Genomic DNA, 15,187 nt, shown 5'->3' with positions numbered 1-15,187 from the left:
AATGGATACAGCCCCGTTCCCCTCATGGGGCTCAACACGTATTTGTCAGGCAAACATACCTGGTGGCGCAGGTGCTTGCAGTTATTGTGTCATCTGTGTTTGATTTCACCTGAAACACGTATTTAAAACCCGGGCAGACGTGGTGCTGAAGGACATGGCTTAGCAGTGGTTTTGTCAGTGTCAAGTTGATGGTTGGACTCAATGGTCTTAAAGGTCCCTTCCAACCTGGATGGTTCTGTGATTCTTGTGCATCCATGTGTTATGGAGCTGCCTTTGGTTTTCTTCTCCAGGATGCGGGATGAGGGCAGGAGCCAAAGGGATCCGGAGCAGCTTCCTTATGCATGGTTATGTGTGGAGTCCCCTTTTCTGGAGATTTTCAAGACCTGCCTGGATGCAGTCCTGAGTGATGTGCTATAGGCAATCCTGCTTTGGTAGGGGAGTAGGATCAAGGGGACCTTGATCTCTAGAAGGTCCCTTTCGACTCCAGCAATTCCGTGATTCCGTGTGCATTGAGCGATGGGCCATCTGTCACCAGGGTGTAAAACTTGGGTGGGATCCCTGCCTCACTCCTCTCTCCTCCTTTCTCCTCATCCTCTCTTCCTCCCTCTGAAATGGGTCTGTAAATGACAGTTTGTCCTGGCAGTGGCTTTGCTGTGTCGTGCCGTGGGGAGGTGTGAGTGGCGTGGGGCTGCTGCCCCTGGGCAGCCAGCGAGCCAGCCGATGGGTCAGCCCCGTGCCAGCCCCCTAAAAGGGCTTTTTGTGTCCCCGAAGACAAAGCCTCTTGTTGGAAAACCGCAACTGAATGAAAAACACAATTCTAAATGCCCTGGACTCAGCTATTACAAGCAAACAAACAAAAAACCCACACACAACAAAAAACTGAAAGGCTCCCTTGCCCCCTAGCCCAGCGTGCCAGTGCTGGTGTGATCCCTCCCCACTGCAAAAAAACTCTGTAAAATTGCTTTGGGAGCTGAGCAATCCCTGTCAACTGGTGACTTGGTGGCCCGCTAACCTTTTCCTATGCTGTGGTGTTGTATCATAACATCCTTTCCCCTTCCCAGACAGCTATAGCAAGGTCAGGTGTCTGCTTTTTCTCTGTTGGTTCAAATGCTCCCTCTCTCCTCTCAAGCAAAGAAATGGAGAAGGAAGAAGCGATACGAAACCCTGTTTTATAGACTCACTGACGGAGCTGAACAGCATAAGGGCTGGAAGGGAAATTTTTTAAGTGAAGACTCACACTGCAGGGCATCTCCAGAGTGTGATATTCTGTGATAAATAGAATACCAAACAGAGCAGCTTTTTTACAAGCTCTTGGCTTCTGGTGGCATTTGCTGCTTGTTCTGTGTTAAAGATGTTAGGGGTGGTCAGCAGCAAATTAAATTCCAATAAAGTGGTTAAATAGTGATGCTTTTGGAAATCCTTTTTTTTTAAGGGAAACCCTCATGGTTTGAAAATGAATTGGTGCAAATGAGGATTAGGAAGAAGGCAGGACTTGTGAAGGAGGGTTGGCTGAGCTGTCAGTCCCGTAGCTGGTGCCGCCCGCCTGCCTGCGCAGCCAAAGCTGGCTCTGGTCCCGATCCCGTTCCCAGGTATTTCTGCCAGTTGGGAAATCCGCCTCCCTTAGCATGCACCAAGCCTGCCCAGAGCTGACTTTCTTGCTGAGCGACTCCTTTACCCCTTGGGACCAGCAGCAGGGATTTGGTGGCACCAGAGTGGCTGCCGGGAAGGAGCAGTCCCGGACTGGGCATCCCACACGACAGGCAGCACAGAGCGCTCCTGCGTCTTCCCAGGATCTGCATGGTAACCTTTTCTTGGTCAACTAGCCTAACTTGTAAGTTTTTTATGCTGTTTCACAGATTACTATGGTGCTTTTTTTTTTTTTTTTTTTTTTTTTTCATTTCTCTCCCCTCTGTCTGTCTGATGCTGGCCTGGCTGCAGTTCTTCCCCTGCCCCGTTCTTGCTGTACGAGCCCAGTGATGGAGTGGGCTGTCTTGGTGGTGGTGTTGGCAGCTTTTACTGACTGCTAAACATCTCGTCGTCCTGCCTGCTGGCAGCTCTGCAGATGCTGGGAGGTGGGGTCTGATGTTCTTTTCCCTCATGTCTCCGCTGTGATGCAACTTCTTGTTGAGTTTCTGTGCTGCTGGCACCTGCCCGCGCTGCGTCCTCCCCAGGCTGCCACACCTCCCCATCGCTCCCTCTCCAACCTCCTCGCCCTTTCCAGACTGAGTCAAGTGTTACAGAAAATGAATATTTACAGCTACGGGCAAACTTGTGTTCTTAAGGAAACAAGTGCCTGTGAAGGCAGCTGGAGCCCCAGACAAAAGAGGCTTGCTGATCAGAGCACAGGCGTTTGTGAACTGAGCCCGTCCTCGCAGCGAGCCAGCCTGGTCGGGATCCCGCCTGCGCACCCGGATTCCCCCTCATCCCTCTGCTCACAGAGGAGGCGGCAGCTGTGTCTGTTCCCATAGGCAGAGGAGGAACCTTTTCTTCCTCAGCTTACAGCGACAGGAGCTCACAAAGTGGGAGCTGGAAAATCTTGGGATGCAAATCTCATTTGAAGTTGCGCTGAGCCCGTCCAGACCCCTGCGGTTACAGACCCCAAGCCAGAGCCAGCGTGTGTCTGAGACTGTGCTTATCAGAGCCTGCTTTTTGGTTGGGATTCCCTCTTTGCAATGTTCCACCAGATTGCCCTGTTTGCGATGTTCATAGAATCATAGAATTGCCCAGGCCGGAAGGGACCTCCAAAGGCCATCTAGTCCGACCCCCCCACAGTCAGCAGGGACACCCCCAACTAGACCAGATTGCCCAGGGCCTCGTCGAGCCTCACCTTGAATATCTCCAGGGATGGGGCCTCAACCACCTCCCTGGGCAACCTGTTCCAGTGCTCCACCACCCTCACAGTGCCTGATCTCTCTCGGTCATAGTGGCCAAAGTGCCAACAGGGCATCTCATGCTGCTGTCACGACTGTGGTGGGAAGGGGATGTGGGCAGGTCACTGGCCTTTTTCCATCCTTGTGGTGATACCTCCTCTCCAGGCTGGCCCGGAGGCACCTCATCAGTGCTTGGAAAGGAGGATTACAGCAGATGGGTGTAGGAACTGCATGCATTATCCTCTCGGTTTCTAAACACCAAGGGGATCTGATCCCAGTGGAGTTTCTCGGGTTGAGCCTGGCAGACCCTGGGGTGTTCCTGCTGTGCCGTGCTCGGGAGGGTGGAGGAGGCAGTGGCAGTGCCAACAGCCTCTTGCTTCCATGGTTTTTTGAGAGACTGACTCAAGGGAAGTGGGCAGCTGTTTACTCAAACAGTTTTCTTGTAGAAAAGCAGACTATTTCCTTTTTGCAAACAGTATCAGGTATACTACTTTGTGCAAAAGACCTTTTCCAGAAGGTTTTTATTCAGAACCTTTTTTATTTGGGTTTGGTAGCTGTGTGCTCTCGGGGTACAGACAGAGCATTAGGTATCTCTTGCATTAATATTTTAAGTCAGGATTCTGATTTTGTTCAAAGTTGTGAAAAATGCCTGGAGATGTTGAGCTTTTCTGACCTACAGAACCCACTGGTGGCAGGCAATTCAGAACCTTTTTTATTTGGGTTTGGTAGTTGTGTATTCTCGGGGTACATAGGTATCTCTTGCATTAATATTTTAACTCGGGATTCTGATTTTGTTTAAAGTTGTGAAAAATGCCTGGAGATGTGAGCTTTTCTGACCTACAGAACCCACCGGTAGCAGACGCCTTAATGTTTGTAGAACAGCATAACCCATAAAATAAATGCACAGAGCTAAATGTTAACAAGGATAATGGGATTTTTGACTTGTTAAGGAGTGCTTTTCCCACCTTCTGAGTTTCACACATCTGTTTTCTTAGCGGAAAGCTAAATGTGGCTTCAAGAACTGTAGTGACCTTGGTACTGATTGTTGCTACACTGCTGTTCAAAACAGCACGTGTTTGAATGCAGCCTGGTTTCACACAGTGTCCTTTTTCTCTCTTTAGGTACTCCTTAAATTCATGAGATGGCCAACACCATGCAAATCTCCAAAGATGAGCTGGAGGAACTCAAGGAGGCCTTTGCCAAAGTTGGTAAGTCATAGCGAGGAGGGCACCTTGCTCCTGTCTGCTGTAGGTTTGAAATGGATGTATTCCACCCCTATGAGCAGTGGTGCCAACAGGACATGGGCAGTCTGCTGCTCTCTTGGTCTTCTCCATGCCACAGAGTCCTGTAGCAGCCTCATTGCTTCTGGCTTGTCACTTCTAGCCAAGGAGCACAAAGGAAGGGATATGGGCAGTCTGGCTGTTGGTGAGCATTGAATTGTTTTGGTTGGAAGAGACCTTTAAGATCGAGTCCAGCTGTTAACCCAGTACTGCCAAGTTACCATTAAACTATGTCCCCCAGCACCACACCTACATGCCTTTTAAATACCTCCAGGGATGGTGACTCCACCACTTCCCTGGGCAGCCTCTTCCAATGTTTGACAACCCTTCCAGTGAATATTTTTTTCTGAATATCCAATCTAAGTCTCCCCTGGTGCAACTTGAGGCCATTTCTTCTTCCTATCACCTGTTCCTTCGGAGAAGAGACTGACACCCCCCCTGGCTACACCATCCTGTCAGGGAGTTGTAGAGAGCGAGAAGGTCTCCTTTCAGCCTCCTGTTTTCCAGGCTGAAGAACCTCAGCTCCCTCAGCTGCTTCTCATAGGACTTGTTCTCCAGACCCCACCGGCAGACAGCCCTACCCTGTTGCCCCAGAGTGGGCTTTATGGTTCCTAATGGTGGAATACATATCCAAAAATGTCTTTCATTCCTTTGACCCAAGCAGCACTTGAGGGCTGGCATCGTTGTGGGTTCTGAGGATGCTGGGTTTGGCAGATGGGCTGAGCTGGTCACGGAGGTGCTGCATTTCTGGTTTGTGCAGGTGCATTTGACTCACTGCCTTTGGTGAGCTCGCAGGCAAAACCTAATTGGTGTCTGTGTACCTGGCCATTATGGAGCAAGTTGTGGTGCTAATTAGAATGCTTTGCGGCTGCCGTGCATATGCATTGCCCTCTGGTGGCTCTGTTTCTTCTCTGGTCCTCGCCTCCCTGCCAGCCTGCGATGCTCAAGGGGATGCACAGCCCAAGCCACTCGGCTGCCTCCTCCATGCTGGCATTGCAGAGGCCTCTGGCAAGCTGTTTTGGGAAGTTAAAACGGGCAAAAAACTGACATCATGGAGAAAATATGTTTTCTGCTGGTGGAGTTTCCCGACACAGCTTACTGGATGGTGAGAGAATGTTGCTTGAGCACTGGATATAAATACAAATTGGAAGCTGCCTTGCATCTGTGTTGGGTAAAGTGCCCTCCAGAGCAAGGGTGGCTCTGGGAGCTCTCCCTTGCTCTCAGTCTGCAATTGGCAGAGAGAAATATGAATTTCAAGAAAAACTGATTTCCATGGAGCAGGATTCCCTGCTGGGACTTGAAACAACTTGTGTTTTCGGCAGTTCCCTCTCCTGTCTTCCTCTTCCCAAGACTTTTCCAGCAGGAGGAAGCGAGCTGCCGCAGAGGGAGACGGGTGACCATCCACACTTCTTGCTGCCTGATGTCCCTCTAAGTGCAAGCCTTAAAAGGCTGGGATGCAGGCAGCCCATTCTGCCCTTGGATAAACTTCAAATGATTAACCTGGCTGGAACGTGGTGGCTTTTTGTCATCAGTGTGGGGGGAAGTTACCAGGCTTAGGTTGGCTGGCTGCCTTTGCACTGGAAACACAGAGAAACCCACGTCAAATCCTGGTTTGTTTTAGGAAACCGGCTCGCCCTGCTCAGGAGGTGCAAACCTGTTTGGTTTTTAAATGATACTTCAGTTTTGACACTGCTTTTATTATTGAGAGATGTGATAATTAGCCTGCACATACCCACAAATGAGATGGGATCTGCTAGTCCTTTTCAGGTGCCTTTTGTTTTGTGTGCTTTAGGCATGGTAGAGCCCGAAGCATTGCTGTGGGACAAGCCTGTCTGGGGTGCCTTTATTGCTCTGATGCTTTTTATTCTTGCCTAAAGGAGCCATATTTGCCCTGGGATATAGAACTGGTCGCTAACAAGGTGACTGACTTTTCTAATGTCATCTCTAGTGAATGTGAAGAAAAGTTGGACCAAAGCTGCCATTTAAAATGAAGCCTTTCTTTCATCTCCCAGCAACCTGGAAGGCTTGGGACACAGCTGAGAAGCTTGGTTATAGCAGAGCTCTTCTGGTTGGCTTCTACAATGTCGTAGAGCAGATGTGGGCAGGAGGAAGTGTCTCATGGGGTGGTTTCTGCTCAACAAGATGTGCCCTGCTCCAGTATGTGCCTCCGTGGGCTTCCTAGAGACCTGCTCTGACTCTGGCATGGGGCAAGGTGCTGCTCTGGATGTACAGGTTGAGGGGACTTTAAAGGTGTGTGTTTGACCAGCTTTTCTGTATGCAGCTGGGCCGGATGGAGACATCTGGTGATGCTGGAAGGCAGTGAGGTGTGTTACTATGTACTCTGTCACCACTTGCCTTCCATGTTGCTTGAAGGTATCCCCTCTCTCCCATGCAGCTGGTCTCTGACAGCCAGCAGCAGGCAAGAGGCCCCCAGACTCCCTGCTGCTTACCAGCAGTGGTCCTTGGGGAGAAACCAGGGTCTAAGGTCAGCACGACAGTCAACTACAACTCAGAGAGGCTGTAGCTGACTACACCAGGTACTTGTACTAGAAGTGGTCCACATGGTCAAAAGCAGTGTGGGGGGCAAAAGCATTTTGATATCTGACAAAAGCAATTAAGTGTGGCATAAGAACTGTCTAGGCTTTGACTGACCTGCAGGTTAGAATTGTAGAATCATAGAATGGTTTGGGTTGGAAAGGACCTTAAAGATCATCCAGTTCCACCCCCCCTGGATCAGTCACAAAGTTATCAGGAGGGAAACATCCTCAAGTTATGAAGTAAATACTTCTGTCGCAAGAGGCTGTGCCCAGTGGAGGTATCTCCATTGAGGTAACACCTGTGATTGGAGGCTTCAGTGCTGCAGGGGTCATTTAGTCTTTTGGGGCAGATGAGAAGGGAACTTGACAACATCTTAAGCAGCTCTGAACCTGTAGGAGCGCTGCCACCAGCCCATCAGTCATCATAGAATGGTTTGGGTTGGAAGGGACCTTAAAGATCATCCAGTTCCAACCCCCCTGCCCTGGGCAGGGACACGTCCCACCAGACCAGGTTGCTCCAAGCCCCATCCAGCCTGGCCTTGAACCCCTCCAGGGATGGGGCAGCCACAGCTTTTCTGGGCAACCTCAGCCAGATTCTCACCACCCTCACAGCAAAGAATTTCTTCCTAATATCAAATCTAAATCTCCCCTCTTCCAACTTAAAACCATTACCCCTTGTCCTGTCACTACAGGTTAGTGGGAGAAGAGCAGATTGCTCCAAACCTCAGGTTATCCCTGAGTTTGTTCTGTGGGACAGGTATGTACTTGGCCAAATAGTGGCATTTCATCGGGGAGGCGTTGCCCATCAAAATCTGCAAACTTGCTTTGTTTATTTGTCTTCCTTCTCCATGCTTCTGATAGCAGAGATAAGCATCTTTTCTGGAAACACAAAGTACTGAAAAATGGTAACCCAGCTGAACACTGTGTTCGCTGCTGCAAGGTGCTAGAACAATGCTCTGAGACGTTCGCTTACGGCAAACGGGGATCTGCGATCCTGCTGGAGCGTGTCCTGCTGAGCAATTTATCCTTAAAAGGAAACGTGTGGGTTACTTTCCCCTCTCGCATCCTGTTATTTAAGCTATTTTAAGGACTTGTCTGGAGGAAGCTGAGCCAGAGCTTGGAGCAGCTTTGGGGTTGTTTGTGGCGGCTTTGCTGCGCCACCTGCACCCGGGAGGAGACGGTGCCGCACATCCCTGCAGTGACCTTCTGGGGTTCGCTGTGCTGGCGCCCATGCATCTTTCAGTGGAAATAGGAGACTTCAGACGTGCTGCAGTTTCCTTTCCATCGGGCAGTTTATAATGAATCCAGGCTTGTAGCTTGTCTGTTAAAACAATTTCGCTTTCTTCCATTCGTAATTCTGGGCCGTAGGCCGAGGGATTTCATTTGGGATAGCTTCTATTTTGACAGCCTCTTCAGCTGCCCGAATACCCTTTCACGTTTTTGTTAGAGAGGGACTTCAGACCATCTTCCGTCTGAAGGCAGACCCTGATGCAGGATATCCAGCAAGGCACCATATGGTGGGGCTGCAGAAACGCTGGAATTAATTATGCTGGTGCTGCAAAGGTGCCTGCTTTACATTTTCTAATGCTCCTGCTTTGTACATTAGACCGTGGTGCCAGAGGGGAACAGAGGGAGCAGGAAGGGAAGCAGCTGCCCTGTGGGAATGGGGTCTCGGGCCTATTTTCCATGTTTACAGGGTTTTTTGACATGTTCAGAGAAGAGTGAGTCCATATTCCACCACATAGTCCATCACTCCTTAAGGTTACTCGCCTCTGCTACCAAGCCAAAACCACGGGCTCGCACATCCACCAGGCTTTAGTATTTTAATCTGCCCTTCTATGCCCAAGAAGCTAAAACTTGAAATGAGAGTATCTTTTCTGCAAAACCAGTAACTTGGTGGGGGGTCTTGCCATTGAACCAGTAGACCAGCCTTGCTCGTAAATCCCACTTCCCAAAGCATCTGGGATGTAGATGCCCTTTTAATCTATGAAGTAAATCAATGATTACTTTTTTTCCCCAGGGTACTGGGGAAGACTGACTCTTACAGGTGGGTGTTTGGGATGTCGTTAGGAGTTGGAAGAAGTTAGATCCTGAGACCCAGGGGTTTTGAGTGAGTTAAGGTGCATTACTCTGCAGCGTGTCCCCTTCACACATGGTGCTGAGCTGACTGAGCCCAGTGTGGGCGCTGGGAGCCACTGGTAGGCAGCCCCTCTGGATGGGCAGCATCCTTCCTGGTGCCACATGCACTTACTCTGGGTGCGTGTTTCAGATGGTTCTTCGGGCTGCAGAGCTGCTAATTTTTATTATTTGTTGGGGTTTTTTTGGTGAGCAGAGGTAAATCTTCTTTGAACTAGGCACGCTTGGAGGACTGGGAAGATGCTGGGTGAATGAAACCCTCAAAATGGGCAGATGTTGACCTGGACTGCAAGAAATTCCTGATACCTGCCCCGCAGCCAGATTTGATGCTTTCAAGTGGAGATTGAGGTCTGCTGAGCAAGTGTGGATGGACCAGCCAATGGCCTGGGCTGACTCCTCTGTAGCGTGTCGATCAGTGCTTTTAAATTTTAGTTTCTGTTCTGCAAGCAAACCAATAGAAAAGCAAGGTGGGGGAATTAATTCCTTGAACTAAGGACTAGGGCTTCGTATGAAGAACTGAGCTCTAAACAGGCTTAAGCACCCTTTTACCTGTGCATCTCTCCAGTGTATTAGAGATGGGGACTTTGGAGCTGGGTTCCCTGCTGTCTCACCAAACAGGCTTCTGTCTCAGGAAATACCATATATTGTGCTTTTCCTGTTCACTCCTGAATAGGATCAGACATGGGATGTGCAAGCCTGGTTCAGAAACACTTCTGAATGCTTAAGCTAGACATGTCAAGAGGAAACCAAATCCAAATCACACCCATGGTCCTTTCAAGGATACAATATGTATTTTGAAGTCTTACTGTTCTCTGTCCTTTGTCTACTAACATTTGGATAGATGTAAAACTTAGGTTTTTTAGGTGGTGGAGTGACTGGAAGAAGTGATGAACAGGAGTCTCTGGATTTCCCTGCTGAATTTGGCAGCGTAGCGAAGGTTTGTGGTTGGTTCAGTCTAGCACAGGCTGAAGTGATGGATGTTGGCTGCAGGCACCCTGAGGGTGAAAGCAGAGTTGTGTTTCGGGTCCATAGGCCCTGGAGATTAGCAAATCCCTTCTTGTCTGATTTTCTTCTCTGGTTGTGAGGTAGGGAAAAGATGCATATTGTGGCGTTAGATTTAGTAATAAGAAAAGTGTAACAGAGTAAGCTGTGATTTATCTAGAGGGGAAATAGTTTGCTGATGACATCTCAGGCTGGACTGTTTAATAAAGCTTGCCTTTGTCAGCTTCTGGTTTTTTGGAATAAAATTCTAAAATCAAAGGCCAGACAGCAGCCTGTTGGTATCAGTGGCCCAAACCACTTTATTTCATCAGCATTATTGTAAACACTGACATTTCATAAAGTAGTTTATTGTATTTATTAACCCACTGGAATTGATCCTCCTCTTTAGTTTGAGACCTAGGGCCTGGGGTGCAGGAGGGAGTACAGGTTCTCTCTGTGTTACTTTGGATGTTTGCCACTAAACATTTGAATTTCACTTTCTTGCTAACATATAAAAAGAATTTTAAAGTCCCATATGGATCTGGATAATGAGGAAGGTTGGAGTGGTGGCGAAGACGTGCTGCTTGTTGGAGCATTGCTGTGAAATAAAACCTAAAAAACACCTCTGACACCTCATTAAAAGTAAATTGACTTTTAAAATTTGCTAAAAAAAGGGAAGGACTTTAGAGCTTTCCTGATTGCTTTCTGTTATTCTTGAAAGCATCTCCCTTGAAGCGTAACTACTCACCGTAGTGGCTGTGGTGAGGGATTCCCTCTTGAACGATACTGGGGCTGGTCAGTTCTCCCATTGCAGGCTGGGGAGCCAGCAGCAGGCTGCCAGGGTCTTCGGGCAGCAGAAGAAGCTGCTGGAGTGGAATTTAACTCTGCAGCCTTACAAATAGCAGGAAAATCCTCCGGTGGGGGATACGGGTGGAACAGTGGCTGGGGGAAGCTGGGTGCCTTGCAGCTTGGGCTTGGCAGCGGTGGGACGGCACCGGGCAGTGCACCGTCGCAGCACCGGGAGCCATGGAGGTGGGGGAGAAGGTAAGGCAGCTGCTCAAATGCTGAGACTGCTCTTGTTGAGCCTTAAAGTGCTGGGCTGATGTCTGCAGTACAGGCACTGCGTTGCCCTTGCCGAGCCTGTGGTTGAATGGTGGTGGTAGGAGACAGCCAAATCTCCACCTCCTCAGCCCACCAGAAATGCAGGGCTGGTATCTGCCCATGGCTCCAGCCCCCACAGCGGTGGGACGGCACCGGGCAGTGCACCGGGGGCGATGGAGGTGGGGGAGAAGGTAAAGCAGCTGCCCAAATGCTGAGACTGCTCTTGTTTAGCCTTAAAGTGCTGGGCTGATGTCTGCAGGACAGGCACTGCGTTGCCCTTGCCAAGCCTGTGGCTGAATGGTGATGGTAGGAGACAGCCAAATCTCCACCTCCTCAGCCCACCCAGGTATTCCCCACCGGCAGCAGTAACGCAGGGCTGGTATCTGCCCATGGCTCCAGCCCTGGGGAGGAGATGGCAGCTCAGGCACTCAATTAACTTCCCTGGGCTGTCTGTACCACTTGCCTACAGCAAAGAGACTTTAACATCACTACTGAGCTGGCAAGAGCACAACGTGCCCCGAATCCCTGTCTCTCCAAACATGCTGGAAGGTCACACTTATGTCTTGGGATGTGGATCTGGGCCATCTGACAGCTTCAAATGCTCTGGCTGCTCCTGGACCTGACTCTGCTGAAACCTGGGTAGCATTCCTGCAGTGACCCCCGAGGTCTGCTCATCCCTGGTTGGCCTGGGGAAGGAGGCACCAACCTCTGCCTCTCCATGGAGGAAACAAAACTTCACTCCCCTGAAGAAGGACTAGGGCTGCTGGATTTGCCCTGTGCAGTCAGTAGATGTGATGATGACCCCAAGGAGGTTAGAATGTGTTGATGTGAAAAGCTCCAGATTCACACTAGATTTTTGTTTGTTTTCTTCCCAAAGGTGATAGCTTCTCACTAGGCATGCACGCTGAAGAAGGACTAGGGCTGCTGGATTTGCCCTGTGCAGTCAGTAGATGTGATGATGACCCCAAGGAGGTTAGAATGTGTTGATGTGAAAAGCTCCAGATTCACACTAGATTTTTGTTTGTTTTCTTCCCAAAGGTGATAGCTTCTCACTAGGCATGCAGTGCTGCTGGGGCTTGGTGCTTGGCTGTCAAAGCACGTGTCCTTGCAGAGCATTCTTGGGCACCATTAAAATCCGGCTGCAGTTTTCTGTCAGCAATAAACGGATAACATCATTAATCCGGCTGCAGTTTTCTGTCAGCAATAAATGGATAACATGATCAACATGATAAGAAAGTGTAAATGCAGAGCTGACTTAGTGGGTTTTGGTTCAGAAAGTAAGAAGTGCTGTGTTTCATTACCGTCTATTTTTAACACGCAAAGCCAGCTGCAGTTAGATGTAAAAGGAGATCGTTTATGAAAGTGCAGATGCTCTGAAGTGAAACTTTTACACCAGGATCTGTGCCGAGAGCTGTCCTGCCCAGCTCTGCTTCGAAGCAGCCGTTGCCCAAAGCCAGAGAGATCTCATGGCTATTGCTGGGACTCCTTGAGGATGCACCATCTGTATTTACTGCCTTGCCTTTGCTTCCCGATGGTGGTGTCTGTTGAACAGTGTGCTACTTGGGCATGGTGTTTTTGGTGTGGGCATCCTGCTGTGTGTCCATGTCCCACACGGATCTTACTTTCAGTGAAGATGAATGCTCTGTGCAATGTGGCCCCAAAACAGGTATGGTGTGACGGGCCACGCTGGGAGATACCTCCTTGTCTCCATGTCTAATAGACGTTCTCAGTGCATAGGTTGCTCTCTGTAAAGCACTTTGGAGCACTGGGGCTCTGTTTCTGCCCCACTGTCTGGGGCTACTCCTGTCAGGGTACGGGCACATCTCTAAAACCTCCTTCTGCCTCTTTCTCTTCCTCAGACCTCAACAGCAACGGGTTCATCTGTGACTATGAGTTGCACGAGCTCTTCAAGGAAGCCAACCTGCCTCTCCCTGGATACAAAGTGAGAGAGATCATCCAGAAGCTCATGATCGACGGTGACAAGAATAAAGATGGGAAGATTAGTTTTGAAGAGTTTGTCTATGTAAGTGGTATTTCTGAATTTTCAACAGGTTGGGGGACCCCTTTTAGACACAGCTAAGGAAGAGGGGGTAGAGGAGGCTGAACGTGGCTTCTCAGCCACTAATCATTATCCTAGTTTCCCTTCTACAAACTGATCACTTTTGAGCACTTGTCATGTAAAAGTCAGTTCTTTGTACAGATCTTTTTTCAGTGGTGCCCAGGGACAGGACAAGAGGAAATGGGCACAAACTGGAATATAAGAAGTTCCACCTAAACACGAGGAGGAACTTCTTTCCTGTGAGGGTGGCAGAGCCCTGGCAGAGGCTGCCCAGGGAGGTGGTGGAGTCTCCTTCTCTGGAGACATTCAAACCCCACTTGGACACGTTCCTGTGGGACCTGCTCTGGGTGGCCCTGCTCTGGCAGGGGGTTGGACTGGATGATCTCCAGAGGGCCCTTCCAACCCCATGTGATTCTGTGATCTCTGCATATGACCAGTCTTTTGTGCTGTTGCTGACAGCCTTTTTAGATTTGGACAGAGGGGAAACATGTCGGTGTTTAAACAAAAACACAAAAAGAATCCGCATGCTTTTCCTATATGAGAATTTTGTTGGAGGCTGAAAGAGCATTTCCACATAAGGTGACAACTGGAAAAAAGACTTCCAGTTCTCCAAGTGTACAGTATTGCCTGGAAGCTACTCAGTTTTTCCAGGCACATAGATGAACGCTTTTCCCAATGAAGCAGTATAATTTCCTTTCTCAATTTCATGGGGCTACAAGTATTTGCTAAAGGTTTGAGAGAGTGTTTCAAGACACACTTGGAGATTAGTTCTACATGTTGACCTAGGAAAATTCAGATACGTTCGTTGCCTTAAAAGGGAAGAACAGGAGTAAGGAGATAGGAGAAGCTGGAGGATGGGTGTAACCTTCAGCCTTTTCCTGTAGAAATAGGTCAGAATTCTTTATTTTTACCAAAGCACAACAGTTCTTCTGAGATACTGTTTCAATATCCATCCCTTCAGCCTTTTCATACTCTGATGACTGAATGCTGAAAAAGTAATGAAAGTGTGTGGAGTACATTGAGGGAGCTCTTTCAATGTCAACTATTTTTTTCGATATTTCTTAATTTATCTTGACCTTCTGTTCCTTAATTGTTTTCAGACCCTCTGAACTTTTGAGTTCGGAGTCAACTAGTAAGTTGGGGTTTGTTTGGAGTTTGTGAACACTTGCATGCTGGGTTGCATGTTTCAGCTGGTGGTCTGAGCGGGTCCATAACTCTAACTCTGCACTGGGAAGGAATAGATCTCTTCTGTCACGCTTGAAGGGTACCAATGGTTGAGTAAACATGGAACGTCTCACGGGCAGCTAAGCTGTACAGCAGAGGCCATGGTTAGCTGTAGGATTTTTACAAACAGAACTGTTGCTGTTTTCCAACTCTGAGGAGTTTTGCTGGAGTTTATGGTACAAAGGATGACATGAACTGACTTGAAGTTGGGCCCAAGTCACTTAGTGGTACCTCAGCATTAAAGCACATATTTTCAAAGAAGGTATGCAACACCAGTAATTAGTCCAGCAAATTTTCAAATAAATACATTTGTATCAAAATCCTTACGTTTAAAACCAACCGAATAGACCCTCCCACACACACCTTTGGGCTCAGGAGTCTTCACTTGGCTCTACCTGGTGACTGAAGTGAGCAAACGCTCTGCCTGCTGTCAGGAGATGGTTTCATGGTGCTGCATCATCATCATCATCATCATCTTGACTTGCCACCTTCCCTGTGTTGAAGGGATGGGGAAGGTAAGGTATGACAGCCAGCAGGCTGGCCCTGCAGTGACACCTCTGCATTTGGGCAGAGTTTAGAGAACCTGCATATGTTTCATTTGTGTTTCAGCAGGGTTGAAACTAATTTGGTTAAGTCTTGAGGGAGTTGCAGTAGGCTTTCAAGCCATTGGGTATATTTTTTTTCCTAATAATTGCTCAGGGCCACTAATAGGAACATACAACCTGGGCAGATGGCACATGTAATCTTTCTGTGCTAAAGCATCTCTTTTGCCCTCAAACAGGAGGGTGTTTTCTCAGTTAGGCCAAGCCTGCCGTGGAGGGAGGGGGAGCCCTTACCTGGAGTGCTTGCTGTTACACATTATTGCATATTTGACTGTTATACTCATAAAAAGAATTGTTTCTTGGGTTGTGGATAAAGTCTTCTGTGTGAACTAAAGTCACGGTCACACAAGTGTCTGGCTTACGCAGAAAGGTTAAAATTGCACAAGAGCTTTCTCAA

At 48.7% G+C, this 15,187-nt stretch overlaps 1 protein-coding gene across 2 annotated transcripts in view; it reads left to right on the top strand.

Annotated features, from left to right (window-relative positions):
- The window catches only part of PLS3 (plastin 3), a 56,850-nt gene that overhangs the window by 28,511 nt on the left and 13,152 nt on the right, over positions 1 to 15,187 (top strand). For both annotated transcript variants that reach the window (XM_014955296.1, XM_014955295.1), the window contains exons 2-3: positions 3,992 to 4,078; positions 12,765 to 12,928. In XM_014955296.1, coding sequence (XP_014810782.1) covers positions 4,012 to 4,078; positions 12,765 to 12,928 — 231 coding nt within the window. In that variant the 5' untranslated portion in view covers positions 3,992 to 4,011. The remainder of the gene's footprint in view (positions 1 to 3,991; positions 4,079 to 12,764; positions 12,929 to 15,187) is intronic.

Source organism: Calidris pugnax, unplaced genomic scaffold, assembly GCF_001431845.1.
Source record: "Calidris pugnax isolate Ruff unplaced genomic scaffold, ASM143184v1 scaffold38, whole genome shotgun sequence".
Taxonomy (NCBI): domain Eukaryota; kingdom Metazoa; phylum Chordata; class Aves; order Charadriiformes; family Scolopacidae; genus Calidris; species Calidris pugnax.
The sequence above is the reverse complement of the archived record's forward strand: the minus strand, read 5'-3'. Positions and strand labels throughout refer to the sequence as shown.